This window comes from Nomascus leucogenys, chromosome 3, assembly GCF_006542625.1.
Source record: "Nomascus leucogenys isolate Asia chromosome 3, Asia_NLE_v1, whole genome shotgun sequence".
Taxonomy (NCBI): Eukaryota; Metazoa; Chordata; class Mammalia; order Primates; family Hylobatidae; genus Nomascus; species Nomascus leucogenys.
In genome coordinates this window covers 39,286,183-39,313,970 of record NC_044383.1, presented here as the reverse complement: position 1 = coordinate 39,313,970, position 27,788 = coordinate 39,286,183, and the positions used below count along the sequence as shown (strand labels likewise).

Here is a 27,788-nt window from a genome sequence, read left to right as displayed (position 1 = left end):
CCAGCCCTTTCCATTCTTAACATTTTTCCGATTCACATTTTCCATTAATATTTAAAAGATCTTCTCTGTTTTCATCTAAGGACTGATTAAGAAAGGAATCAGACAATACACTCAAAAGTTTCTTCTTAAATGTGATTCTATAACTTAGAATATAGAAAAGAACATGCATTATTTCCCATAGATTAAGAATGAGTAATTTGAGGCTCTTTTTAAAAAAGACATCTTCAGAAACACTGAGTTATTTTGCCCATTGTCCTGCAGTTTCAAAGAACTGTTTTGATTAATAGAGGAATATTAACCTCAGCCCTGGGCCCTTATTAAATAGACTAGAAACATGTTTTCTTTTTCGTATACAACATGTTTTATTTCTTCTGATACAATATAGATTAAGAGAAGTGAAAAGAGAGTACTGGAAAATAGCTTCAATCTTAAATAACTTGCACTCATCCTTTTGCTCGTATTGCTAATTGGAGCAAGTCTGGTGGGACAGAATCACAACAGTGGCCTGCCCTTGTGCCCATGAAGGCCTTGTCTTTGTTGCAGTGCTTGGAGCAGTAGTAGCTGGCACGGGCGGATCAAAGGCGGCATGAAGGGATTTCAGAGCTTCATGGTTTCAGATAGCAACATGAGTTTTGTTGAATTTGTTGAGCTGTTCAAATCATTCAGGTAGAGTGTTATGTTTCCTTCTTATTCTTTCTCAGGCCCCCCCATTTCTATAAAGATACTCAATGAGAGGTGTTTTCCATTCCTCATTCAGTGTCAGGAGCCGCAAGGACCTGAAGGATCTGTTTGATGTCTATGCAGTGCCCTGCAACCGATCTGGCTCCGAGTCAGCCCCACTCTACACCAACCTGACAATTGATGAAAACACCAGCGATCTTCAGCCTGACCTAGGTTTGTTGAACATTTTAGATTTCCTTTTGGGACCAAACTGTCTAAAACTTAAGGTCAGAGGTCCAGTCACACAAACTCTGAGCCTGTCCCACATAGTATGCTATTACTGCTGTGTAGGGAAACACTTAAGAGAATTTTTTTTTTTTTTTTTGAGATGCAGTCTCACTCTGTTGCACAGGCTGGAGTGCAGTGGTGCAATCTCAGCTCACTGCTACCTCCGCCTCCTGGGTTCAATCGATTCTCCTGCCTCAGCCTCCCGAGTAGCTGGGACTACAGGCATGTGCCACAATGCCTGGCTAATTTTTTGTATTTTTAATAGAGACGGGGTTTCACCATGTTAGCCAGAATGGTCTCAATCTCCTGACCTCGTGATCTACCACTTCAGCCTCCCAAAGTGCTGGGATTACAGGCATGAGCCACTGCGCCCGGCCAACACTTAGAGAATTATTTTAAGGTGTCCTCAGGTGTCGTGGGAGCAGGTGCTACTGGCATTTTGAGCAAAGAAATTCATCATTGTGTGGTTCTGCCCATATATTTCAGGATATTTAACCAATAAAGCCCTCCAGTCATTCTGACAACCAAAAACCCTTTCCCGACTGTATTAGTCCATTTTCATGCTGCTGATAAAGACATACCCAAGACTGGGTAATTTATAAGGAAAAAGGTTTAATGGGCTCACAGTTCCAGGTGGCTGGGGAGGCCTCACAATCATGGAGGAAGGTGAAAGGCATGTCTCACATGGCAGCAGACAAGAGAATTTGTGCAGGAAAAACCCCCCTTTATAAAACCATCAGATCTCGTGAGACTTATTCACTATCACGAGAACATTTTCACATGGGAAAGACCTGCCCCCATGATTCAACTACCTCCCACCAGGTCCCTTCCACAACATGGAATTGTGGGAGCTACAATTCAAGATGAAATTTGGATGGGGACAGCCAAACCATATCACTGACCATTTCCAAATGTCTGCTAGGTATGTGGTGTGTGTCACAGTAGAGAACCCCCAGTCTCTTCCCTACCTACAGACAGATGTGTGTTCAATCGCAGGGCAGTAGTCTCCTGCCCTTTGACAAGGAAAGTCTTTAGTGCCTTCCACAGGGTACTTTTGTCTGAATGATTGTCCAGGATATATTTCCTACTGTGTAAACCAGAATGTCTCATTCTTCTATCCCACTCACCACGACCACCATTATTATCACCACCCATGCATTTTTCTAACCACTTATGCATTTCCAGGCTATCATTTTCCTCCTCTTTTCTTCCTGGAAACTATAAACACAAATAGCAAAACAAAAAACTTTCCTCTTTTATGCAGTTGCTTCATAATTATTTATAAGTTTATGTTGTCCTTGAGCTAAGACTATTAAGTATTGTTCAACTTTAGTCATAAAATCTCCATAACCATGGATTAGTCAAGTAGTTACATTTTTCAAAAATTATTAGACTTTATTTTTTGTTTTATTATATTTTATTATTTTATCATTTTCATGTATTATTTTTTATTTTTATTTTAAAATATTATTATTTTAAAATAATGTAATTTTTTGTAGAGACAGGGTCTTGCTCTGTTGACCAGGCTGCTCGCAAACTCCTAGCCTCAAGCAGTCCTCCTGCCTCAGCTTCCCAAAGTGCGGGGATCTTAGGCATGAGCCTCCATGCCCAGCTTAGACTTTATTTTTAGAGCAATTTTAGGTTTATGGAAAAATGAGTGGAAAGTACAGAGTTCCAATATACTCTCCTCTACTCTCCCACACTGTTAGTAATATCTGGCATTAGTGTGGTACATTTGTTACAACTGAGTTAATATTGATATATTATGCCTAAGTCCCCAGCTGAACCTACATTTAGTTGCCATGTAATACCACATGGGATATCAAGATCATCAACCTAGCTCTGTCTTCTTTTCCTTTTTTTTTTTTTGAGACAGACTCTCACTCTGTTGCCCAGGCTACAGTACAGTGGCATAATCTCGGCTCACTGCAACCGCCGCCTCCTGGGTTCAAGCAATTCTCGTGCCTCAGCCTCCTGAGTGGCTGGGACTACAGGTGCACACCACCATGCCTGGCTAATTTTTGTATTTCTAGTAGAGACGGGGATTCACCATGTTGGCCAGGCTGGTCTTGAGCTCCAGACCTCAGGTGATCCACCTGCCTCAGCCTCCCAAAGTGCTAGGATTACAGTCATGAGCCACCGTGCTCAGCCTTTATTTATTCATTGATTTGTTTTTTATTCCTATTACTATGTGAAGCCAGAAATAAACACTTCTTTGATGGCTTGTTTAGGTACATTAGTAAAGAGCTTCTCCATTTTAATAACTCCACACCATTATCTCCAAAATGAACTTTGCAAAAGATGCTGGCTATCTTGTCCATGTACTGTGGTGATTCTGTTTCAGATCTGTTGACCAGAAATGTCTCGGATTTGGGGTTGTTCATTAAGAGTAAACAGCAGCTATCAGACAACCAGAGGCAGATATCTGATGCCATTGCTGCTGCAAGCATTGTGACAAATGGCACTGGGATTGAGAGCACATCTCTGGGCATTTTTGGGGTGGGCATACTTCAGCTCAACGATTTCCTCGTGAATTGCCAAGGAGAACACTGCACTTATGATGAAATCCTCAGCATCATCCAGGTTTGTGCCTGTTTTGTGTGTGCATGTGTGTGTGACGCCTCTGGCTATACTAATAATTTGCTGCTAAATGTTTGCTCTTTCTATACTTCTTTCCAAAGCCTTTAAATCTGGGACAGAAATAGAGTTTTGCTTCTTTTGTTTTTTTGGTTTCTTTTGAGACAGAGTCTCACTCCGTTGCCAGGCTGGAGTGCAGTGGTGCGATCTCAGCTCACTACAACCTCCGCCTCCTAGGTTCAAACGATTCTCCTGCCTCAGCTTCCTGAGTAGCTGGGACTACAGGTGTGCGCCACCATGCCCAGCTAATTTTTGTATTTTTAGTAGAGATGGGGTTTCACCATGTTGGCCAGGATGGTCTCAATCTCTTGACCTCGTGATCTGCCCACCTCGGCCTCTGGAAGTGCTGGGATTACAGGCATGATTACACTACGCCCGACCTTGTTTTGTTTTGTTTTGTTTTTAACAAAATACCAAGTATGGGCCAGGCGTGGTGGTTCACGCCTGTAATCCCAGCACTCTGGGAGGCTGAGGCCAGTGGATCACCTGAGATCAGGAGTTCAAGACCAGCCTGGCCAACATGGTGAAACTGCATCTCTACTAAAAATACAAAAATTAGCCAGGTGTGGTGGTACGTGCCTGTAATCCCAGCTACCCGGGAGAGTGGAGCAGGAGAATCACTGGAACATGGGAGGCAGAGACTGCAGTGAGCTGAGATCACACCACTGCACTCCAGCCTCAGCAATAGAGCGAGACCCCGTCTCAAAAAAAAAAAAAAAAAAAAAAAATCAGCCAGGTATGGTGGTCCATGGCTATAATCCCAGCTACCTGGGAGGCTGAGACACAAGAATCGCCTGAGCCCAGGAGGCGCAGAGGTTGCAGTGAGCTGAGATCACACCACCGCATACCAGTCTGGGTAACAGAGCGAAACCCTGTCTCAAAAAAACAAACAAAAAAGAAGTATTTAAATGTTCTTCTTTAACATATAATTAATGTAGGTCCCAGGCTTTCTCTAACTCAGTAACTATTATAAGGAGTCGGTACATAATTCTTTCTTGTTATTCTAGAACATGCATCAGATTTCGTCTAGGTTTTCAACCTCATTAGTTATTAAATGAACATGTACTAGTTCCTACTATGCTGGCTCAGTTTTAGGAGGTGGGAATATAGCAGAGAATAAGATAAAAGTTCTGGTCCTCAATGCAGCTTACATTCTAGAAGGTAAGGCAGACAACAAAGATACGATGTAATTTCAGGTAATAATGGGGTAGGGGAAAAACTGAGTCAAGTAAAGGAATGGAATGATACAGGAGGGTAGCTGAGGAGAGTTAAACAAAGGCCACTTGGAAGAGGTGGCATTTGGACTGAGCCCTAAGTCAATAACCAGTTTGAAGGTCTCAGGAAAGAGCATTCCCCACAGGGAGCCACAAGGTCAAAGACCAAGACAGCAGCAAGCTGGGGGTTTATGAGGAACGACAAGAAGCTGGTGTGCTGTGAGCTGTACAAGCCAGGCAGAGAATGGCAGGCATGGCGTCAGACAGATGTGCAAGAGCCCAGTCATCCGGGGCCTTTTAGAGCATGATAAGGAGGTTGGCTTTAGTCCATGTGAAATGGGATACCACTGAAATTTTTGAGCAGGGGAGTAACATGATTTGATTTTTTTTTTTTTTTTTTTTTTTTTTTTTGAGACAGAGTGTCACTCTGTCACCCAGGCTGGAGGGCAGTGGTGCGATCTTGGTTCACTGCAACCTCCGCCTCCCAGGTTCAAGTGATTCTCCTGCCTCAGCCTCCCAGGTAGCTGGGATTACAGGCACGCACCACCATGCCCAGCTAATTTTTGTATTTTTAGTAGAGATGGAGTTTCACCATGTTGGTCAGGCTGGTCTCGAACTCCTGACCTCGTGATCCACCCACCTCAACCTCCCAAAGTGCTGGGATTACAGGCGTGAGCCACCGCGCCTGGCTGATTTATTTTTATGAGGTTACTCTGAGCCAGTCATGGTGGCACAAACCTGTAGTCCCAGCTACTCAGGAAGCTGAGGCAGAAGGATTGCCTGAGCCCAGAAGTTTGAGGCCAGGCTGGGCAATAGCAAGACCCTGTCTCTAAAAAAAAATGTTAAGTGGTTACTCTGGCCACATTGTAAACTGTGCTGGTGAAGGAACAGACACAGAGAGACTGCTTAGGAAGCTATCATAGTAACCAGCAATAGCTGGTGAAGGTTTACACTACAGGGTGTCTGCAGAGAGGAGTGGTGTGGCTCCATGCAACAAATGAGTGTAGGTTCAACCTCCCTTATCACCTGACTGGGTATCAGTGTATTGGTTGTCCAGCAGTTGGATTTGATCACTGAAAATGCTAAAATTGTGAGATTACTATCACACTGTTGAGTGCTCATTATGATATTACTAAATACAGGCATGGCACTAAGTGATATATGTGAATCATCTCAGTTCGCCTCTCACCAACTTTATGGTAGCTGCTATTATTATCCCCATTTTCACCTGGATAAACTGATACACTTTGTTTTCATAGAAATCAGCCTTCTTCTTTTCTCATTCTCTCCTTTTTTCTATTAAATAAATATGCTTAGTATAATAAACTCACATATAATAAATGTTTTCTTTTGGACTAAAAACTACTTCTTACCACTACATTACTAAATTAGTTCAAATATTTGGTTTAGATGTTTCCTGATGAAAACAGAACAGCTTTAAAAAATGATGTGGTGGTTTCTTTCCCCCTCTTAGTTTCCTTAACCTAAATAACACTTTTTTTTTTTTTATCCCTTGCAGAAGTTCGAGCCTAGCATCAGTATGTGTCATCAGGGACTAATGTCATTTGAAGGGTTTGCAAGGTAACTTTTAAAATATCTTTTGCCCATCTTTTAAGAGTAGTATGCATTTTTCCCATGCAGTCTTAAGAAAATTTGTTTCACCTAGGTTTCTGATGGATAAAGAAAATTTTGCCTCAAAAAATGATGAGTCACAGGAGAACATTAAAGAACTGCAGCTACCCCTCTCATACTATTACATCGAATCTTCGCACAATACCTACCTCACGGGCCATCAGCTCAAAGGAGAATCCTCGGTAGAACTCTACAGCCAGGTACAGGGAAAGCCACTTGGAATGTGTTTTTTATTAAACCTAATTATTTACATAACCCCCAAAGTCACAAAAACCTGACCCCAGACTCCTTTGAAGAGCTTATAGAGCAAGCTATTACATGTCAAATATGAGGAACCATGATGTGTGGGAAAACTGGCTACACTACAGCAGTCATTTTCTTTACTTCTTTTGTTTTGTTTTCCCCCATCTATACTTAACCTTTATTCTAGGCCAAAATGAAAGTGTTTGTTTGAGACTCATAGCTTTTAGATCCTAGTTAGTCTGACCTACTCCCACTAAAATTAGATTTTCCCATGGGAAAATTATCTAATCGTTTCTCTAACTGCTAAATAATATATTGTAGTGGGAAAGCATAGTAGAAAATGCAACTTTCTATGTACTTATTCCCAAAATATTGTTTGTTTTGCTTTTCAGTTTGTTAAATAATCTATCACTACGGTAACCAAAAAAATGCATAAAAAATCTGCACAGACTGTAGGCACTGTCGCTACACATTAAATTCATGAGAATGTTCTTTGAAACTCAGTAGGCTCTCTAGACTAGAAAAAGTACATCCTTTTGACCTGAACATCCAACTTGCAATGATCTGCGTGTCCATTGCCTCTCTGCTGTACCCTCTGCAGCTTCCTCATCTATTCTGCCTTTTTTCTTAACTCTCTCAAGAAGGGTCAATTCGGTTGGAGCTAGGCAGGGAATGCAAGTGTGTCATTGTGTGCGCACGTGGGTCCAGGTTTGAAAACTACAGGTGTATTGTTTACATAACCCCAGCAACAATGAGGTTTCTTCATTCTCCAGATTAGTCCAGATATTCCTCAAAGCATGGGGCAACTTTTTGTCCCAAAGCTTGCTTAGCAGGAATATGTATTTTAAACTCTATTTTCTAAGGGAATTTTATTATGAATGAAGATGTGTTCTTAGAGTAGTGATTTTCAAAATAGGAGTTCTGTCATGGGGCCTCAGCCCCTGACACTGAGATGAGGAAGCCAGAAGGTAGGAGGGGTGCCATACGCTGCCCCACTTCAGGTAATGTACTACTCTTCTACACACTTTACATATTGGCCCTCCATTTACACACAGAATGCCAAAGTTAAAAGAAGTTTGAAATCCATTATTCTATAGGAATGGAATTAAATATACATATAAATACAGATACTTATATATATTTCATATACACATGTGTAGGTATATACATATACATACATATACATGTGTGTACATGTATGTGTAAGTGCATATATACATTTCTATGTACTTGTGTGTATGCACATTTATCCCAGTAAAATAAACAAGGACCAGCGTCCTGGCTTTAATTCCTACTTCATTCCTCTGTTTGACTTCAAACAGTTTTTGAAACTCTTAACATCACACCCCAAGGAGAGACTATCACAGCTTTTGAATACGGCACAAGAACCCCTCAAATAGACTCACAGATGTGATTAAACCTAGTGTGCAGGTAGATCCCTCTTACTCCATTTCTAACCCCTCTCCACTCTTCCTTATTACCTCTTAACATTCCTCCATGGGGCAGATGGGAAGTGAGAATAAGCCCTGTTCTCATCTAGAATTTCCAGCCCAGGTTTTCCTCTTCTAGCTATATGTGGAGATCTGAGGTTACACAGACTTTGGTGAAGACCTGTAGTCCTTCCATGCTGAAAAGCCATCTCATCTGTTGCCAGTTGCTGAACGTTATTCCAGGTCTGGCAGGGGCACCACAGAGATAAGCAGCTTGGTGTTCCAGCCACCATTTTACATAGCAATTTCCAGCCCAAGACACTGCCCCTCTAGATACTCTAGCTGCTGAAAGAAGCAGATAGCCTTGAGATTCTAGGCCACCGACTATGCTGTAAAATAGGAAGAATATAGCACGTATCTCATAGAAAAGTGTTGAAATGAGAATCATTTCACTATCTGAGCTTAGTTGCAGAAACTCTAGTGGCCACTAAGCCCCAGTAATGGATTGCTGTCACATAGAAATAGTTATGTGCCTTCTAAAACCAGTGGGTAGGCACATATACAGATGTATCAATTTCTTGGCTTGGGTCACTATTCCAGTATGTAATAATTTTTTAAGATGATGTACAGATAGATCTATGGAGGAAGAGGTTGCTTCAAGCAAACTTTACAGAGTTGCAACCCAAGCACATGTATTGAGCTCTGCTTCCCACTTCAGATCCAGGATAACAAATAGGTATCAACTCATCTGATTCTTTGGTAGTGTTTTCTGGAGCACTTTAATAAAGAGGTTGTGAGCTAACATATTAAAGCTTAAAGGACAAGTGTGCCTAGCTTGATTACTGATGTCTGCTGTGAGTATGGGAGAAAGGAACCATTTATGGATTATTTGCCATCTTTGCTCTAGTTGCTACTCTGGAATTAGATAGCCAGGCAAATCCTTGATAACTCTGCTTCTACTCTTCTTACATGTTATGCATTCACAGCAAAGATGTTTAATCGTAGCTTAATTTGGGTCTTAATGGAAGTGATTTTATCCTGATTGGCTTGCTGTAAATGTTTAGCCAGTTCATTAAGGACTCCATGACCTTATTTTCTCTGGGCTGTGGCATCAGCATTTTCACCTCCATTGATGTCTACCCAGATAGAGCACTTGCCTGGCTCTCTAATTTGAAGATGTGCCATTTCAAGGGGACAAAGTTGCTAGGAAAATGGCCATATGGTTTTGCTATCAAATTTTACTTTCCTTTAATATTCAGCTCTTGTAAACACTTTTTCTACCTTAATCTGTTCCCTTCCTTCCCCACTCCAGATTAATTGTGGCCTTTGGCGAAAATGCCATGTTTGTTTTAGACCATGTGCCCTTCTGCTTTAGTCCTGAGTGTGAACACTGCCTGATATGTAGAACTACATGCTAGGTTTAGTTCGAGGCTTTATCTCCAGGTGCTCACCTGGGGCGGATTCGCTCATTGATCACACAGGTCCTCTTGCAAGGCTGTCGAAGTGTAGAATTGGACTGCTGGGATGGAGACGATGGGATGCCCATTATTTATCATGGACATACGCTGACAACCAAGATCCCCTTCAAGGTAATCCTTCATAACTTTCTTTAAATCAAATCACAAAGAGACATTATCTTCATTTGTCTTTTGTTTGTTTGTTTGTGTTTGTTTTTGTTTTTTGAGACGGGTTCTTGCTCTGTTATCCAGGCTGGAGTGCAGTGGTGCCATCTTGGCTCACTGCAACCTCTGCCTCCCAGGTTCAAGAGATTCTCCTACCTCAGCCTCCCAAGTAGCTGGGATTACAAGCCCATACCATCAAGCCCAGCCAATTTTTGTATTTCCAGTAGAGATGGGATTTCACCATGTTGGCCAGGCTGGTCTCAAACTCCTGACCTCAAGTGCTCCTCCCACCCCTCAGCCTCCCAAAGTGCTGGGATTACAGACGTGAGCCACCGCGCCTGGCCTTCATTCTTCATTTAAATCAGGACTTGACCAAATTACACCTTAGGTCAAGGGTCTTTATGCTGGGTCTAAAGGAAGACTTCCCAAAAGTGTTTGCTGTATCATGTGGAATGTGCACATGTTCATTTTTCTGGAGTTAATCTAGAACTCTCATTAGATTCCCCATTCAACCCAAGTTAGTAACCATTACCTTACATTAGTTAGCATGTAATAATATTGTTGCAATTTTTACGTAATATGATGATATATAAAGGCAGGGTCTGTTTTCCTGCTATAGGAATTAATGGTCATTTGTCCTGGTGTCATGCTGACAAAGGCCAACGTCAGGAGTTAGGAGATGGTTAAATCGTTAGCATTATAATGTAATGAGCATCAGTTGCACCTGAGAAGACTGGTCACCCAGGAAGACTGATCTCTTGTGTTTCAAATTCTGGGTAGCTTATTAGTTCAGTTATGCAATTACTACCTTCATTCAGAGGGTCTTAGGCTGTGTAACATCATTTTTCTCTGAACTGTGGCCAGGTTGTGAAGGAATATTATTTTTATTTTACATGTAGAAATAGTGGCTAAAATGCATTTTCTCCTCAACTTGGTTTCCTATTTAGCATTCCTAAAACTCCTGTATGCTATATTGACATGGGGATGAGTTGATAACTGTGTTTAGATATACACACAAATATATGTGACATATGTCTTATTGCCTCACATAAATTATAAACTCTTTATAAGCAAGAAAGTATTTTATGCTTAATCACGTTTGCTGCTATAACTAGGACAGTGTCTTTTACCTGCAACATACTCTATATATGTATACAGAGAGAGTATATGTATATAAATAGGTTTGTTAAATTCAATATGATAGTTGTTCCTTATAGTATGTGAATAATACTCACTATAAACAGTTTAATGTCTTTCTACAAAAGAGCCTTATCCTCATGCTTCATTTGAAAATACGAAAACCATCTTTGGCCAGAGTCTGCTGCATGTAACAATTGAGATGCTTTCTGTGGCTGTAACTACCCTGCCTTCTGACCACCTTGACAGATATCCGGACTCTAATGAGCTGTTTTGGCTCTCATAGGAAGTGGTTGAAGCCATTGATCGCAGTGCCTTCATCAACTCTGACCTGCCAATCATCATATCAATTGAGAACCACTGTTCATTGCCTCAGCAACGAAAAATGGCAGAAATTTTCAAGGTGAGCTCTCAACAAAAAGGCAGGATGGTATGTTGGCCCTTGTCTTGCAATTATCATTGGGTTGTTTTGTTTTGTTTTGTTTTTTTGATACAGAATCTCACTCTCTCACCCAGGCTGGAGTGCAGTGGCACAGTCTTGGCTCACTGCAACCTCTGCCTCTGAGGTTCAAGCGATTGTCCTGCCTCAGCCTCCCGAGTAGCTGGGATTACCAGTGTGTGCCCCCATGCCTGGCTAATTTTTGTATTTTTAGTAGAGATAAGGTTTCACCACGATGGCCAGGCTGCTCTGGAACTCCTGGCTTCAAGTGATCCACCCGTCTTGGCCTCCCAAAGTGCTGGGATTATAGGCACGAGACACTGCACCCAGCCATTATTAGGTTTAAATGAGGCCTTTGTGGACTATGCTGCAATTAGACCTTGGCTGTGAAGCATACAGTTAGGGTCCCACAAACCTGAGAAATTGAGCTGTTCTCAGAGCCTCGGCCCTCTCTGGGATGGTCCCTCTTTTCAGCTGGAGTGATATAAGAATTGCTCTCTGGTCTCCTTACCCTTTCCAGAAAGCCTTAGGAGATTAGGATAGACCAACTTTCCAACACTTCTGGTACCACAAGTCAGGGATGCCAGGATATCATCTGTCAGTTGTATGTGGAAAAGCTGAAAATATCTCAGGGCAAGTAAGTCAAATCTTGTAGGAGAAGATCGTCTTTTTCTTTTTTTTTTTTTTTTTTTTAGATGGAGTCTCGCTCTGTTGCCCAGGCTGGAGTGCAGTCTTGCAATCTCTGCTCACTGCAAGCTCCACCTCCCAGGTTCACGCCATTCTCTTGCCTCAGCCTCCTGAGTAGCTGGGACTACAGGCGCCTGCCACCACGCCTGGCTAATTTTTTGTATTTTTAGTAGAGATGGGGTTTCACCATGTTAGCCAGGATGGTCTCGATCTCTTGACCTCATGATCCGCCCACCTCGGCCTCCCAGAGTGCTGGGATTACACACGTGAGGCACTGCACCTGGCCAAGAAGATCTTCTTATACCACAGTACAAAGATCCAAGTTAGCAAAGAGCTTAGACTGGCCAGAACAGTTGCTGTGTTAACAGTCAGTCCTTCCTTATATAAGGGAATGATAATGTATCGGGGGAACCTGCCCCCAATGTTTCAACGTAGGTTCTTTCTACTTTCTGTAAGTGTTAGCCAGTCTGAGATATAAAGAGAAGGAATACAAAGAGAGGAATTTTACAGCTCGGCCGCCGGGGGTGACATCACATGTTGATAGGTCCATGATGCCCACCTGAGCTGCAAACCCAGCAAATTATATTAAGGATTTCAAAAGGGGTTTATGAACAGGGAGTAGGTCACATGCTTCAAGGGACAAAAGACAGAGCAAAGATCACATGCTTCTGAGGAAACAGGACCAGGGCAAAATCAGAAACTCCTGATGAGGGTCTACGTTCAGCGGTGCATGTATTGTCTTGATAAACATCTTAACAGAAAACAGGGTTCAAGAGCAGAGAACCGGTCTGAACTCAAATTTACCAGGGCTGGGGTTTCCCAATCCTAGTAAGCCTGAGGGTACTGCAGGAGACCAGGGCGTATCTCAGTCCTTATCTCAACCTCATAGGACAGACATTCCCAGAGCAGCCATTTATAGACCTCCCTCCAGGAATGCAATTCTTTTCCTAAGGTCTTAATATTATATTCCTTGCTAGGAAAAGAATTTAGTGATATCTCTCCTACTTGCATGTCTGTTTTTAGGCTCTCTGCAACAAGAAAATTATGGCTGTTTTTGCCTGACCCTGCAGGCAGTCCCACCTTATGGTTGTCTTCCCACGTTCCCTAAAATCACTGTTATTCTGTTCATTTTCAACGTGCACTGATATTGTCCAAACACACATGTTTTACAATCAATTTGTACAATAGTGGTCCTGAGGTGATGTACATTCTCAGCTTACAAAGATAACAGGATTAAGAGATTAAAGTAAAGACAGGCATAAGAAATTATAAAAGTATTAATTTTAGGAACTGATAAATGTCCATGAAATCTTCACAATTTATGTTCCTCTGCCGTGGCTCCAGCCAGTCCCTCTGTTCGGTATCCCTGACTTCCCACAACAATAATGCACCCAGATTTAGAAGCAGATATTCCATTATACTTCCCCCTTCCTTTAATGGTAGAGGCATTTGTGGAAATGTGGCTCTCAGTAGGAAGGAGGGGCACTGACAAAATGTCCCCAAATATTAATGCCAACAAAACTAATTAATTTTTCATATTGTCCTGGCCTAAGCTTTGATTTTTTTTCAATTAAAAAATAACTCAAGGCCAGGCCCAGTGGCTCACACCTGTAATCCTAGCACTTTGGGAGGCTGAGGCGGGTGGATCACTTGAGCTCAGGAGTTCAAGACCAGCCTGGGCAACAATGGAGTTGATATAAGCATTGTGTCTGCTTTCCCTCCACCCACCTCCTTGACAGACACACATTCTGCTTTGGAGATCCATGCTCAAAATCTTTGTGAGAATTGTGTCTGTGGTTCTTTACACTATGTGGGTGCAAATTCTACCTATGTCTTTGTCCCTACTCCCTACCCCCTCCAAAGTTTTATCCTTTTGACTTGACTTCATCTGAAACTAACTTTATTCTACAAACAACAGCCTCTAACTGATTCTCTGTTTTCTTATTTAATACATCAGACCACAGAATATTTTCCCAAATAGTTAGAACCGACACCAGCTGCAGAGTGGCCTCGACCTCTCCTCCTGTCCTTCTAAACACCTCCCTTCCTTTCATTAAGAAACTGTGAAGGGGGCAGGAGCAGGGGACAGCTTCTTTCCTAGTTCCTCTTCCTGAGACTTTTTAAATAATTCAACCAGTCTAAAATATCTACTATATTTATGAAGTGTACATATACTTATCAATTATAGATAAAAGGCATTGATTGTATGTTTTCCTTCATTATTTTTAGACTGTGTTTGGAGAAAAGCTGGTGGCTAAATTCTTATTTGAGACTGATTTCTCAGATGACCCAATGCTTCCTTCACCTGACCAGCTCAGAAGGAAAGTGCTTCTTAAAAACAAGAAGCTAAAAGCCCATCAGACGCCAGTGGATATCTTAAAGCAAAAGGTACTCCCCTCTTGTTAAACGGGTTATGAAAAGGCAGTGTGCCTAGAACAAAGAAAAATAACCTCATTCTAACCTTTCAGATGACCTGCTGGTTTACTAGTTTTTCAAGACTGACTTTCCTTAAATGATAAATTTGATTTTGGGCGTTTCATTCCATAGACCAATAAATTCTCTCATCTCACTCACCCAAGATTTAATTTGTGGAATTGTTCCCACATAGAATATATCTCCGTTATTTAATTTATTCTGAGTGGGATGAAATGTGACTGTTGCGTCTGAAACTGAGCTTCGGGGGTTGTCCATCCCATAATGGCTGCTATAGTCCCCTTTAGGGAGAGTCCCCTTAGGAGAGCCCTTGGCATGGGGCCTCTAGTAGAAGCCCAATAGCCATAGCCCTGTGATCCCAGCGTATCACTAGTTTATGCTGCTTGGGCCCAGATCTCGACAACAGAGATCTGGGCCCAAGCACGACAAACCCACCTGTGTAGGAGACCCTCGGCCCAAAGCTCTGTGAAAAAGTTCAGGTCCAGAACACTGAGTCTATTTTCCAGTCTACACCTACTTATCCCACAGGATGACAGCTGGCAAAACTATTTGTCCTACTTAGGAGGGCACTGTTGGTCCTAAAACATCACCTTGGAAATTAGCCAGCTACAGACTTGCTCTCAGGCTAGCTCAAAGTGTACAGGCACATAGATGTTAAACATACAGAAACCAGTTTCTTTATAAACATCCGAACCTGCATATTCCCTTGAAGTGTTTGTGTCCTCTGAAGGTATACATTACCCAATTTGAAGATCACCCATGATTCTGGGCCAAAAGTTGCAAAATCAGCCACCTTCAGGGGCTAAGCAGGAAACATCAGTGTGAGGAGCCAGCTGGATACAGGACAGCTGGAAGTGGTGAGGACAGGAGTGGAGTGTGCATGCCATGTCAATGAACAGCTCTAATTCAATTATTTTTAAACACTGCACCAGCCAAACAAGTCAGGTCTGGAGGTGAAGTCAGCCCCAAGGGCCACCAGTTGGAGACCTCCACTAGGTCTACCTTTATCCAGATCTGCACTTACAAATCTGCTCCAGGTGACGTTGGTTTTACTTGGGTTTCGGAGGCCATGGCACCTATGCTGATAGGCCTTGTTACAAAGTTATTTAAATGTTAGCATGTATACTCTACCCGGCCTTCCTCAAATGCCACATCAGTGACTGACCACCCAGCAGTGGTGGTTTTTCTTCTAGAGCCCTGTTCGTCTGTGCTGTTTTCTTTATCCAACAATTCCTGCCCAGTTCTCACTGCCAAGCAGATAAAGCTGCTAACCACACATACCACTATAGTCTTCAAGATAAATGTGAATGTCCTTGCCTTTTCCATTCTGTGCACAGTCATTTGCAGTTACTTATAAGGCCTTCATTCCAGTAATGAACAGAAGTCTTTTTTATGTTGAGCCCAAATCTTCTTCCTGTTCCTCCTTCTCATTGGCCCTCCCTCTTCCCTCTGCAGCTGTACAGACTAATTTTATATTTAGAAAGCTATCGTGTTTCCCCACCAGCTTTTCTTCTCCAAGCTAAAAATTCTTGTTGTGCCAACTGTTCCTGACAGGATATGGTTGCTAGACTGTTTACTTACCGTTAAGAATATCATAGATATTCTTAAATTTGTGGATATTCTTGAATTTGTCAATCTTAAAATGTGATTTCCAGAACTAAATCAGTATTCTAGGTAGTATATTACAGCACAAGAACAGTGAAACCATCACCTCCCGTAATTTGAACTTTAAACCTTTGTTAATGCAGCCTCAGACTGTCTGCTTTTCAAAAGTTCTTGGCCAGCCACTGTGGCTCACGCCTGTAATCCCAGCACTTTGGGAGGCCGAGGCAGGTCGATTGCTTGAATCTAGGAGTTCAAGACCAGCCTGGGCAACATATCAAATCCTCATCTCTACAAAAAAATATAAAAATTAGCCAGGCATGGTGACATGTGCCTGTATTCCCAGCTACTGGAGAGGCTGAGGCAGGAGGATCACCTGAGCCTGGGAGGCCAAGGCTGCAATGAGCCATGATTGTGCCACTGCATACCAGTCTGGGCCATAGAGTGAGACCCTGACTCAAAAAAAAATTCTTTAGCACACACTGAGCTCATGTTGATCTTGTAGAAAACAAAAAGCATTCAGTTATTTTCATATAGATTGTTCTTATGCCCAGTGTTCCCATTTTTCCAGATTAACAATGAATTTTAACCTCTTGTATATGGGAGCCTCGTATTTATCTTTATTTTTGCTCTTCTTGGTTTTGATATATTATTACATCCTACAAGGTTCTTTGTGAATTTTGTTTCTGTCATCTGGTACATTTATTAGCAGTTTCTCAAACTGTGTCTTCATCCCAAGTTGCCCTTGAGTCAGCCAGCCATGTGGAGAGGCCTGTGCCCTTCTTAAATAAGCCCCCTGGCATTTGATGATTATTGCTCCTGTCTGGTGCTCTCCTCTCTTGTAGCCTGCATTTCCCAGAGTGTGCTTCAACTTCTTTATTGATTTATTTGTTTATAAAATAGAAAACTGAAGCCTGGCCACTTGTGTGACTTTCTCAAGGCCACCCAGATCATAGCAGTAGAGCTTAGTCTCAGACTTGGGTCTTTAGAGAAGCCCTTTTCAAAGGTGATACAGAAGTCAGAATACATTAATAAGAATAATCGCTGGAGCACTTTGAAAAACAGATTCTAAGGTCACGAATCTGACTAAGTCAGAATTTCCAGAAGAAAGGCCTGGTCATCTGTTTATATAAAAATAATTCCTTAAGTCACCATGGTGTCTGCAGAAAAAATAATAACAATAATAATTCTTATTATCCTGGAAGTTTGAGAAACACTGTTTATCTGCTATTTTTCCCACAAAGTGAATTGTCTTATCCAAAAAAGCTAAGGAGGTCACTGTGTGGTAAACTTGTTCTTAGTAGATCCACTCTAACTCTTGCAAATCACCTCTTTATTTTCTAAGTTCTCACAAACCAAGTGATTGATACCCCATCATGAAATTTTGTCAGCTATCACCTAGACACTGCCCACAGTATAATTTCCACAACTTACTTGTTCCTCATTTTGGAAAAATGGGACAATATAATCCCTATTTCCAGTTTTCTAAGACTGCTTGCAACCTTTCATGATGACTTCCCAAGGGGTACCAGCAATGATTCCACAGTCACATCTGTAAGGCCTTTCTGTTTTCTAGTAGATCATGGGTCTAGACCTAGTGATGATCTGACCTCAAATAAACTGGGTGACCCAGAGCTCCAGTGGGCTCAGACCTACCCCCTAACATAGAAGGCCTGAGTAATTTCCATACAAAGAACTCACCCTCAGCAAGGATGGATTGACTCAGAGCAGGATTTCTGAAGCCCTCCACCTGCCTCTGGCTTGTACTGAGATGCATCCTGAGGTCTGCTAACTATACCCCACCAGGATCTTCCAGGATTCTGACATTCCTCTCCTGAATTTGAACCCAAAAAACTCAGTTCACCTTAAATGACAGGCACTGCGGCTAGGTATTGGGGAAACAGAGAAGTATAAGACATTGTTCCTGCTTAGCCCTATGAGGGCCAGTCTCCTCATCTGACCCATACCTCCAACCCCAACCTGTATCCGAGTTACTTTTATTCAGGGGCTGAGGTCCCATTTTTCTACCCTAGAATAAGTAGGATATTGTGTAGAAGGGTCCCAGCTGTTGGCTGTTCGTTGGGCTGCCTCTCCCATGCTTCTCCTTGAGCATCTCAGGGGCCTTGGCACTCCACTTTCAGACACTGCTATTCGTGGTTCTTTGAGCGGTGTCCTTCTCCCATACAGTTCTCATGCTTCCCTGCCAGTAGGGTCTGTCCAGTCCTTGGCCTCATCATTCCCAGCACTTGGCATTACCTTGAGTGCTCACCGAGTCAAGGCCCTTCTCTTATCAGTGATAAACAGACCTGCTTTTGTGGCTCACTTGTGCCTACAACAGATTTCCCAAAGTTTTGAAGAACACTAATCCTATGAGAGACTCTGAGAAGAGAAAGATGGGGGGAAAATATTTCCTGGTTAAGTAAGCATGGGAAATGCTGCACTGGAGATCTTTGAAGACTTGTGATGCCCTTTAGCATATTAAATGAAGGCTGTGTGAAACCCTGTAGTAGGAATGTGTTCAGGTTTGGTTAAGCTGCTGCTTCCAGGCATTCAATGTATTTTGTGGTTCCTGTAATTGTCGGTTTTTCCATAACACCTATTAACACCCACAGAGCTCCATAAAACCCACTTTGAGAAATCGCAGCCTAGACAATGTCCAGTTATCTGGAATGGACTGCTTTGTAATACATTTCATCTGGATATGGACACAGCCTAAATTGTATCTTCCTTATGTATACATATTCATTATAAAGGTAATATAACTACATTTCAAAAATTCAGGGAATAGAGAATTATTTTAAAACATACATAATTCCAAGGTCAAACACAACTGTATTATACAAGTTCTTAACCTTGGTAATATCCACAAATAGAATTTAGGGAGTCTACGAATATAAATGGAAAAAAATTACATCTTTATTTTCACTAACCTCTAGCTGAAATTTAGCATTTCCTCTGATTATAAATGTAGGGAATAAACTACAGTAATATAGACAATACCTATTGTCATCAATGGAAATGGCAACTTTTTCATTATACTTCACAGTCGTCGCTAATATCTCCAAGAATTATTTATGCTCAATTTATATTTTCAAAAATGTTACTTAACCTACTACTATGTTTTCTACTGTGTTAATAAAGAAACACATATATTCTAATAGCACAAATTTGTTACTATAAAATGTGATCACTGTATTCAACAGTATTTCCTTTGTAACCATTTCATTTTATGCATTTAAAACATCATTCTGAGAAGGGATCCTATCTCACCAGACTACCAGAGAAGTCTGTGATGCAAAAACAAGTGAAGAACCCCTGCCATATTAACATTTAATATCTAGCACTTTATGACTGTCATTTTATATAATTGCACTTTAAATATATAAAACAAATACAGAATTATGTGTATATTTATATAGTGTATATACTTACATGTATAGCTATTATCTGTATGCACACACATACATTATATATAGTATATATTAGCACACATGTATGCACACATACACATGCAGAATTGTATATGTATGTGTGCATATATAATGTATATAATATATTCAATGCATAAATATTGAATAAAAGAATTTGTTCACTTCCTTTGTTCAATAAATATATATCAATTATTTTTACATATCTCATTCTCTCCAGCAGACAACCATTGCTTACCCCATTCCTCTACCCCGTTTAGGTTGTTTCCTGCATTTAGTTCATGCAAGTAACATTTCCTATATTTCAGATGATTTTCTTAAGCTAGGTAGGTTCCCAGACCTGTACTGATGCTTATCACTTCACAGTAATTCCAGTAAACATGGAGTATGTGACCTCCCTGGCTGCACACATCAAGTTTCCTAAAGTTTCTAGGCCTGTTTTGTTAATCTGATTTATGGTTCAGAAAGCCTTTTGAAAAAAATTTTATTTAAACCAACAACAATTCTTTTGGCCTCTTTGTCCACAGGGATTCTAACATTGTTCTCAAGGTCAGGAGCCTGTAGATATTATTTTAAGAAGGGGAAAAAAATGGTTTCTTAACAGAGGCATACTTTTGAAAAATTGGTGGTAGATTCACTTCTTCAGTCATTTGGGATTGATGCTGGTTCTCCAAATCACCAAAGCTTTCTCTTGGAGAGGTTGTCCTGGGAACCTGGCTAGCTGGGCACCGCACACAGTCTTCTGGAGATTGTTTATAAAAGCTCCAGGATTCTTCCTGTAGGAATGCTGACATTCACCCAAGTGTTGACATTGCATTTCGAGTGAATCTAGATTTTTTTCTCCTCTCCCAAATGTGTCAAAAATAGGTTAAGCCACTTTTAATGATTGTGTTAAACATCAGGGGTAGTTTTAAAGGTTATAAATGAATTCAGTAGCTTGGCATCTGCAGTTTACAATTATTGCTATTTTACAGGCTCATCAGTTAGCATCTATGCAAGCACAGGCTTATAATGGTGGGAATGCCAACCCCCCATCTGCCAATAATGAGGAAGAGGAAGATGAGGAGGACGAATATGATTATGACTATGAATCCCTTTCTGATGGTAAGAGAAACAGACCCCTGTGCTGTGCACAGGAAAATTCTTGGATGATTTGCCACAATTTTCTTTCTAAAATAAGTCTAGAGCTCCAAAGACCAATAATACAGTTGGTTGTAATATTGTCCAGGAGTTTCTGAATTCAGTCACTTAGCAAGGACCGAGGAAGGAAGGGGATTCTGTTAGCCACCACTTAAGGAAAGAAGAGGCAGGTGTGGGAAGTTACAGGGAGTCATTCCTACGACAAGTTTCTAGAGGAAGAGATGGAATTGCAGCAGAGAAACCCTGTTTTCACCCTTTAGTTTCTAGTGTGGCTGATACTCTTGGCAGGAATCGTAGACTGAGGTTGTGTCCTTTCTCTTGTACCACCGGCAGGGGGCAGCATCACGGCTCTGTGCTCTCTGTTCCACACTCTTGCTCTGGCATTCTAGTAGGGAAAAGAGAGGAGCCTCATTTCCCCTCCTTCCCTGGTTTTCATACCACTAAGCCAACAAGATCTTTCCTTCTGGCCCCACCAAAGAGAAAAAACATGGGTAATGCTAATGACGCAATACAAAATCTATAATGAATGATGTTAACTACAGATTACTAGCGAAGGATTCTTCTCACATGAGAATTAGGTTTTCAGTGTGTTTCATTTGCATTAAACATTTGTTAGAGATTGCAGAATGTTTACTAAGGTACCTTTGCTGATAGTAGACTGCTTCATTTTGGTGATGTCTGAAAGACAACAATATAATAATAAGAAAATGCCAAGGTTCCTATTTCTATAAACATTACATAGTAGAATATATTGTTTCTATGTAGAATAATTGTTTTGCTAAATATGCAGATATGCCCAGACCAGAAACCATTTACCATTAAGTTGTCTCAAGCATTAAGACAACTGAGCCCCCTCCTCCAAATATCTGCTCCTCCGCAGAAATTTGAGTTGTCTCCAGTCATAGTTCAGTTTTGTGAGCCTCCATCACTGGTTATAGTGCAGTCTCTGTCTGCCCCCAAATATAATACCAAACTACATCATTTAATATTTGTCCTTAGTAATAGTTGATTGCTCCATACCACCAATTAAAAGCCAGTTTGCTACACCTGAAACCCCATGAGCTAATATAAGGGACATATCTCGTCAGATAGTAAGAGGGGAAAAAATTAAAAGGAGTCAAGACAATTTCTCTGCAAAGTCATGGGGATGTGAATTTTTTATATTAACTTATTCTTCCCCATGGATTTCTTCCCCATTACAGTTGCAGTAATGCCCCATAGAAGAACTAATTGATTCAGATATGAAATAAAAATCACACTTAAGAAATCAACTAATCCAGATGTCATATGCCCCTATAAGTAGTTAGTCCACTAGAAAATAAATTTTCTCTCTCATAAATTACTCCTGTGCTTTTTCTGTACTTCTGAGAACAGGAAAGGAAAAGCCTTTTTAGAAATTATTATTATACTGTAGATTTCACATAAAGAAATAATAAAAAATTATTATAGATGGTTTTGATCTGCAAGTAACAAAATGAACAGGTGGGAGAAGGATTTTCTGATTTATTTTCATTTGGGAAATATAGTCCTATAACACTGAATTTCTAAGATAGTTGCATGCATTTTTAACAATCCACATATGCAGAGGTGGGGTATCATTGGAAAAGGGGACCACACCAGGCTCTGTTCCAGTAGACTGTGAGACCTGGGGCAATGTCTTCACCACTTTAGGCCTTAGATGCCTCAGATATGTAATCAAAAGTTCTGCGAAGTGTTTGGTGATGTTCTTCCTCTACTTCCAGCACTAAGATCTGTAATGTATGACCACTTAAGCCCACTACCACTACATGAGTATTTCCCCCTTCATTGAAAGATCCCTCTGACTGGATGATTCTCAAACAGGCCTTGTAGTTATGCTGTGACTTGTTGAAGCTTGTCCAGTTAAGGCTTCCGTATGTGACTGTTAGATGCCTTACTAACCACAGGCCTTTGATTATTGTTGTGACCATCCCCACTTTCTCCAGCAGGGATAGAGAACAGAAATCTACCTGCTGTGGGAAGCACCATTACCAGCCTCTTAGGGGGCCTAAAAGGTTTCCTAGCTTCTCGTAATAATGGGTCCTTTTGAGAATCAGATGAAAGCTATCACCTCTGAAAAATAAAACGTGCTCAAAATTCTGCACAACTGCAAGAGTTTCACAAGTTTCCTGAGACCCTCATAGGCATCCCAGATTAGGAACCCATCTCTAAAGTCAGGGTTCCCAGTTTATCTCTGTGGCATCTCTCATCCTTGGTTTTCATGCCCATTAAATAAAGGAATTAATCTAACACAATTTGGGCTATAAAAATGAGATAATGCCTAGTCACAGAATTATTGCAAGAAAACCCTAAGGAAGTTGCAAATGAGAGTTATTTATCTGAGAAATTGTAACGCTGCCTTTTGGGTAATAAATTCTTAATGAATATTTTTCTCCCAACCTTGTTGTTTACCTTGTGTCTAGTTTTGAACATACACTGCAGACAAATTTGAATTTACAACTTAACATGGACATATTCTATGACAATGACAACACAATTCCAAGAAATTAATCTGTTTCTGTACATTTGAAATGAAGTCATATTGGGAGTATTACAACAGTCAATAACTGAAAATATGTAACATGAATGTGTCAGCCCTTGGCATGATTCACATTAATAATGTTTACACTTCGTTTACTGCTAGTCCTTGCATTGTTCAACAGTCAAAGTATTAAATCTATAGAGCATTTCTTGTCTCATTTATTTATAATCTAAGCTGCTGTTATTTGTGCTTTGCTTCATGGCTTTGTTTAATTTACCTGGTGTTTGTCTTAATTTTCTCCTTCCTTTACCCCTTTCTGATTCTGTTTTTCTATAGCAGATGTCCTTACTGCCTCCCCTGCTCCTAACGGTCAGGAAGGTAAATGCCATTTGAACGGGGCATTTTAACTGCATGGATGTCAGCATTCTGTTTCCAATTTCTTGGGCCCGGTTAGCATGACGTTGTGATACTTCTGTGAATACAAATGTAATGAAATGATTTATCTCATTTACTTTTTGTCAGCCTGCATGGCCCTGATTTGGTATAAGGTCCTTTCGGTCTAATGATTTGTGCTCTGATGATGTGATACTAAATCTTGAGTGAGCCACGGAAGATACATTAGCTTTCTTGTTTTTCATTTCCAAAGGCCATCTTCGCGATACACTTCTAATACCTTTAGAGTCATTCCGAATAGAAAAGCAAAAGAGCAAAATATAAGATTATATCTCATGATATAATATTCAGATATATTTTATTTTCTGATTATCACTTAGTAAATTAATAACAATCATGAAAACTTTACTTTTTAATTATAATTGTGAAAACTTTGCATTGCACCCAATAATAAGTCTTTCCCCCTAGGTTTTGGCATTTCTCAAGGTAAAAGAAGTAAATAGCTTCATTTCAAAGTGAGAGTGATTAAATCATGTATGTACCTTCTAGAAGTGCTTCAGCCACTAAATCCTTCCCAAACGTGTGTGCTGTCAGCTTCTTGACACGGGGTATCTTCCATAATATTTGCACAGTTCCAATCATCTGTATGAAAATTGGCATCTTCATTTAGATTATGTCTATATGCCAGCTTATTTTGAATCATTTAAATTATGTATATAAGTGACAAAAACTACTGGTAAATAAATCAATTGAATTGAAAATAACTGCATCAACCCAATTTTTACAGTTATGCTTCAAGCCATCATTTTGTTAACATACTATGTAGTTAGAGCCTCATTCTTATAGATAAGTACAAGTATCTGGATGTCCTCACAGTGATGCACATGTAGCTCTTAAGTGAAGCATTGGGTTCGTTTTTACTGAAGTCTGCTAACTTATTTTCAGACAACATTCTGGAAGACAGACCTGAAAATAAATCATGTAATGACAAGCTTCAGTTTGAATATAATGAAGAAATCCCAAAGAGGATAAAGAAAGCAGATAACTCTGCTTGCAACAAAGGAAAGGTTGGTGAATGGTTTCTGTTAAATGACACTTTGACCATGTGGTACTCTTGTCAGTTTCAGATGGGATTCCACTTCCTCCCTGTCCCTCGCTTTCACCTTTCCCCTCACTTTCCCTTAGATGCCTGCCAAAGTTCACTTGGTGATATTAAAAGACACCCACCTTCCATTTGTGGAAAGTTAGTCATTGATTCATCCAGCCAATACCTACTAATGGTGTATGTGTGGCAGGTACTGAAGTGGCACAGGAGGTGGTTTAGTGATGGAGGCAGACATGTCAACTGTGTTGAATGTAAGTGCATGGAACAGTGATTATACTGTGTTATCAGAGAATCAAGGACAGGCTCTCAGGGAAGATGAGGTTTCAGAAGGAAGATTTGGCTAAACAGACAAAAACAGAACATTCGGGCCAAGAGGGCAGCCTGGTATGTCCAGGGAATTGCAAGAAGTTTTAAAGGCATTTGGGATGACCAAGAAGATAAATGGGCCAGATAGCAGAGGAATGACACTGAGAATAGAAAGATAAGTGAGATACCCAGACCCTACCCTCAAGTGCCTCACAGTTTATAGGCTCTGAGCAAATCTTTAGACGCAGTTGCAGTGACATTGTTGGACAATGGAATTGTAAGATATGTCAAAAATTTGAGCCACGGAAGATACATAGTCAATCCTCTATTTAACAAAGATGTATTGACCATTCCACATTAAGACAGTGGACCATGCACTGAGGGAAGATGGAGGATGAATTAGACTCACCTCCTGCCCTCAGAAAGCTTTTAGTCTAGGAAAGCTGTTGGGACATATATATGGATAATTACCATGCAAGGGGAAATACAGTAGTAACACCAGAGGAGGACAGATAAAAGAGCTTTGGGAATTCAGAGGTGAGTAGCATATACCTTCCATGTAAAATGGTATCATTTTTCCCTTACCAGGTTTATGATTTGGAACTGGGAGAAGAATTTTATCTTGATCAGAATAAAAAGGAAAGCAGACAGATTGCACCAGAGCTTTCTGACCTTGTAATCTATTGTCAAGCAGTAAAATTTCCAGGTAAGATTAGGCAATATCATCTATAACTTTTAAAGATATCAAAGGTTAAAAGTATGCCATTTATTTAATTGGGCATTGTAAACACTCTCAACTAAATTGTGTTGCTGAAATCATTGTTATAATACCGCCTAAATATCTTTATTATTATAATTTGCCTTGATGCTTATGAAGAAAAATACCATAAAATACTCATTTTTCAGGTCACACAATGTCTTTTTATAATAGTTAATAATTATAAAAATAATACTCATAATTTCTAATTGCTCAGTGTATTAAATATTTAAGTATTAGGATTTGTGCTATTTTACGTACATCTCCTTTACTGTTCATAATGATTCTACAAGGTAGGCGGTATTATCTCCATTTTAAAATAAAGTCTGAGAGAGATGAAGTAATTTGCCCCAAGTTTCAGAGTATATCAGTCAAGATTCTTTTGTTTGAAAGTGGCAGAAATTGAACTAAGTAAAGGGAACTTTATTGACTCATGTGCTTAAAAATGAAGACACACAGGTTTCAGGTATAGCTTAACCAAGGCACGTGCTTTCTCTCTCCTCATTTCTCATTCCGCCTCCGTCATGTTGGCTTTCTCCCCTTTATTCCCTTCTGGTTACGAGACGGCTACAGCAGGCTAGCACTACATGCTTCCAGTTTCAGCTTCAGTGTAAAAGTCTCTTCCAGAACTTCCCGCAGAAGTGTCATTGTTTCTCATTGGGTCCTTTACCAATCACTATGGCCAGGAGATGCAGTGCTCTGATGGTCTGGATCCCATGTCACATGCTCCACTCTGAGCTGGGTAGCAAGGCCCCACCCAAACCACAAGGACCAAGGATGGGGTTGAAGTGGAAGGAGAGATTTCCCCCAGTTGACCATTTTTAGATATACAGTGGACTTAGGCTGATGAACCATTTTCCAAAAACAGTGTCCTTTTCAATTAATGAATGGTAGACCTATGGCTCTGAAGCCTGTCTGTCTCCAAAGTCCTGCTTGCCCTTACCCGTTATACTGCCTGGCCTCTCTTGTTTCGGGCTGTTTTTAATGAGGTACTCAATTATGTGTCCCACAAATGGGGCACCTGGGGGTGGAAGACAAACAAGAAAGTCCATAGGTACATGGGACTCAGAAAAATTCATCTCATACTAAGAAAAAGGATTCTCTTGAATAAAATTTCTGAGAACAGGAAAGTGGCTGAGATAGGAGGATCAGTCTAAATGTTAGTAAACAGGATTTATAGACTTGGCCTGGAGAGAGGCACTAAAATGCCCTCATCTTTTCAAGATGGGCTGAACTCAGGTCCCTCCCAGAGCATATCTTAAGCACCCGGTCTCACACCATGTCTGACAAATGGGCCGGAGGCATTGGGCTATTTAAAAGTTAGGCAAACTGGGTGTGGTGGTGCGTGCCTGTAGTGCCAGCTACCAGGGAGGCTGAGCAGGAGAAATGCTTGATTCTAGGAGTTCAAGTCCAGCCTGGGCAAGATATATAACAAGACCTCATCTCTAAAAAATAATAACTAAATTTTTAAAATCACAGTTAGGTAATAGTGAGCTTTTCACACATCAGAGTAAAAAAGATCATATTATTTAATGATATGATAAAAATCATATATTTCATGATATTAAAATCATTTTAATTGTAAGTTTTCTCCTATAAGCTGTTTTTAAACTTTTGGCAGCTGCTACTGCTTGTCTGCTAGCAAATCCTGTTGAGGAGGATATGAATCAATAAGTAGCCAGCAAAGATTTCAAAGAAATGCAGGAACCTGGCCATTTAAGTTTAATTTCACAGACCATGACCTCATGGCATATAAGTACAATATGACCATTATTTGCAACTGGCAAAACTCTTTTTCTGACGGAGTGAAACCCTTTACCTGTCAAAGAGCCTGGAGGCTGGCATGTCCTTCATTGCAGGAACAAGGATGAGTGCCACTCTGTCCAAGAATCACACCCACTGCAGCTCTTATTCTTTATAAATGCAGCGGATGCCACACTCGGACCATTCCACTGGCTTTGTCTTTTCTTCTCAAGCACTCAGTAAATAAGGAGCACAAATTCCCAAAGATATTTGAAGTCAGTGTGAAAGATAAAGTCTCTGTACCAGTAGAGAATCGTGGAAGATCAAGAGGTCATGTGGTAAAGCTTCTAACCATGTGGTTGTTCGGCTTATTTTAAAAATTCCAAGTATGT

At 40.6% G+C, this 27,788-nt stretch overlaps 1 protein-coding gene and 1 long non-coding RNA gene across 5 annotated transcripts in view; one reads left to right on the top strand and one right to left on the bottom strand.

The window, feature by feature from the left end:
• The window catches only part of PLCE1 (phospholipase C epsilon 1), a 345,535-nt gene that overhangs the window by 270,761 nt on the left and 46,986 nt on the right, over positions 1 to 27,788 (top strand). For 2 of the 4 annotated variants that reach the window (XM_030809242.1, XM_030809244.1), the window contains exons 11-22: positions 544 to 666; positions 758 to 894; positions 3,293 to 3,531; positions 6,319 to 6,380; positions 6,466 to 6,631; positions 9,586 to 9,693; positions 11,150 to 11,266; positions 14,219 to 14,377; positions 20,427 to 20,556; positions 23,429 to 23,470; positions 24,431 to 24,552; positions 25,485 to 25,602. In XM_030809242.1, the coding sequence (XP_030665102.1) occupies positions 544 to 666; positions 758 to 894; positions 3,293 to 3,531; positions 6,319 to 6,380; positions 6,466 to 6,631; positions 9,586 to 9,693; positions 11,150 to 11,266; positions 14,219 to 14,377; positions 20,427 to 20,556; positions 23,429 to 23,470; positions 24,431 to 24,552; positions 25,485 to 25,602 (1,523 nt within the window). The remainder of the gene's footprint in view (positions 1 to 543; positions 667 to 757; positions 895 to 3,292; positions 3,532 to 6,318; positions 6,381 to 6,465; positions 6,632 to 9,585; positions 9,694 to 11,149; positions 11,267 to 14,218; positions 14,378 to 20,426; positions 20,557 to 23,428; positions 23,471 to 24,430; positions 24,553 to 25,484; positions 25,603 to 27,788) is intronic. The other 2 variants (XM_030809243.1, XM_003255240.3) reach the window with 1 other exon arrangement.
• On the bottom strand, positions 20,427 to 27,702 carry LOC105739535. Its single transcript, XR_001115469.2, has 4 exons — positions 27,473 to 27,702; positions 24,028 to 24,127; positions 21,235 to 21,270; positions 20,427 to 20,977 (listed from the first exon to the last, which is right to left on the bottom strand). It is a non-coding gene; the product is annotated as an uncharacterized LOC105739535 (long non-coding RNA).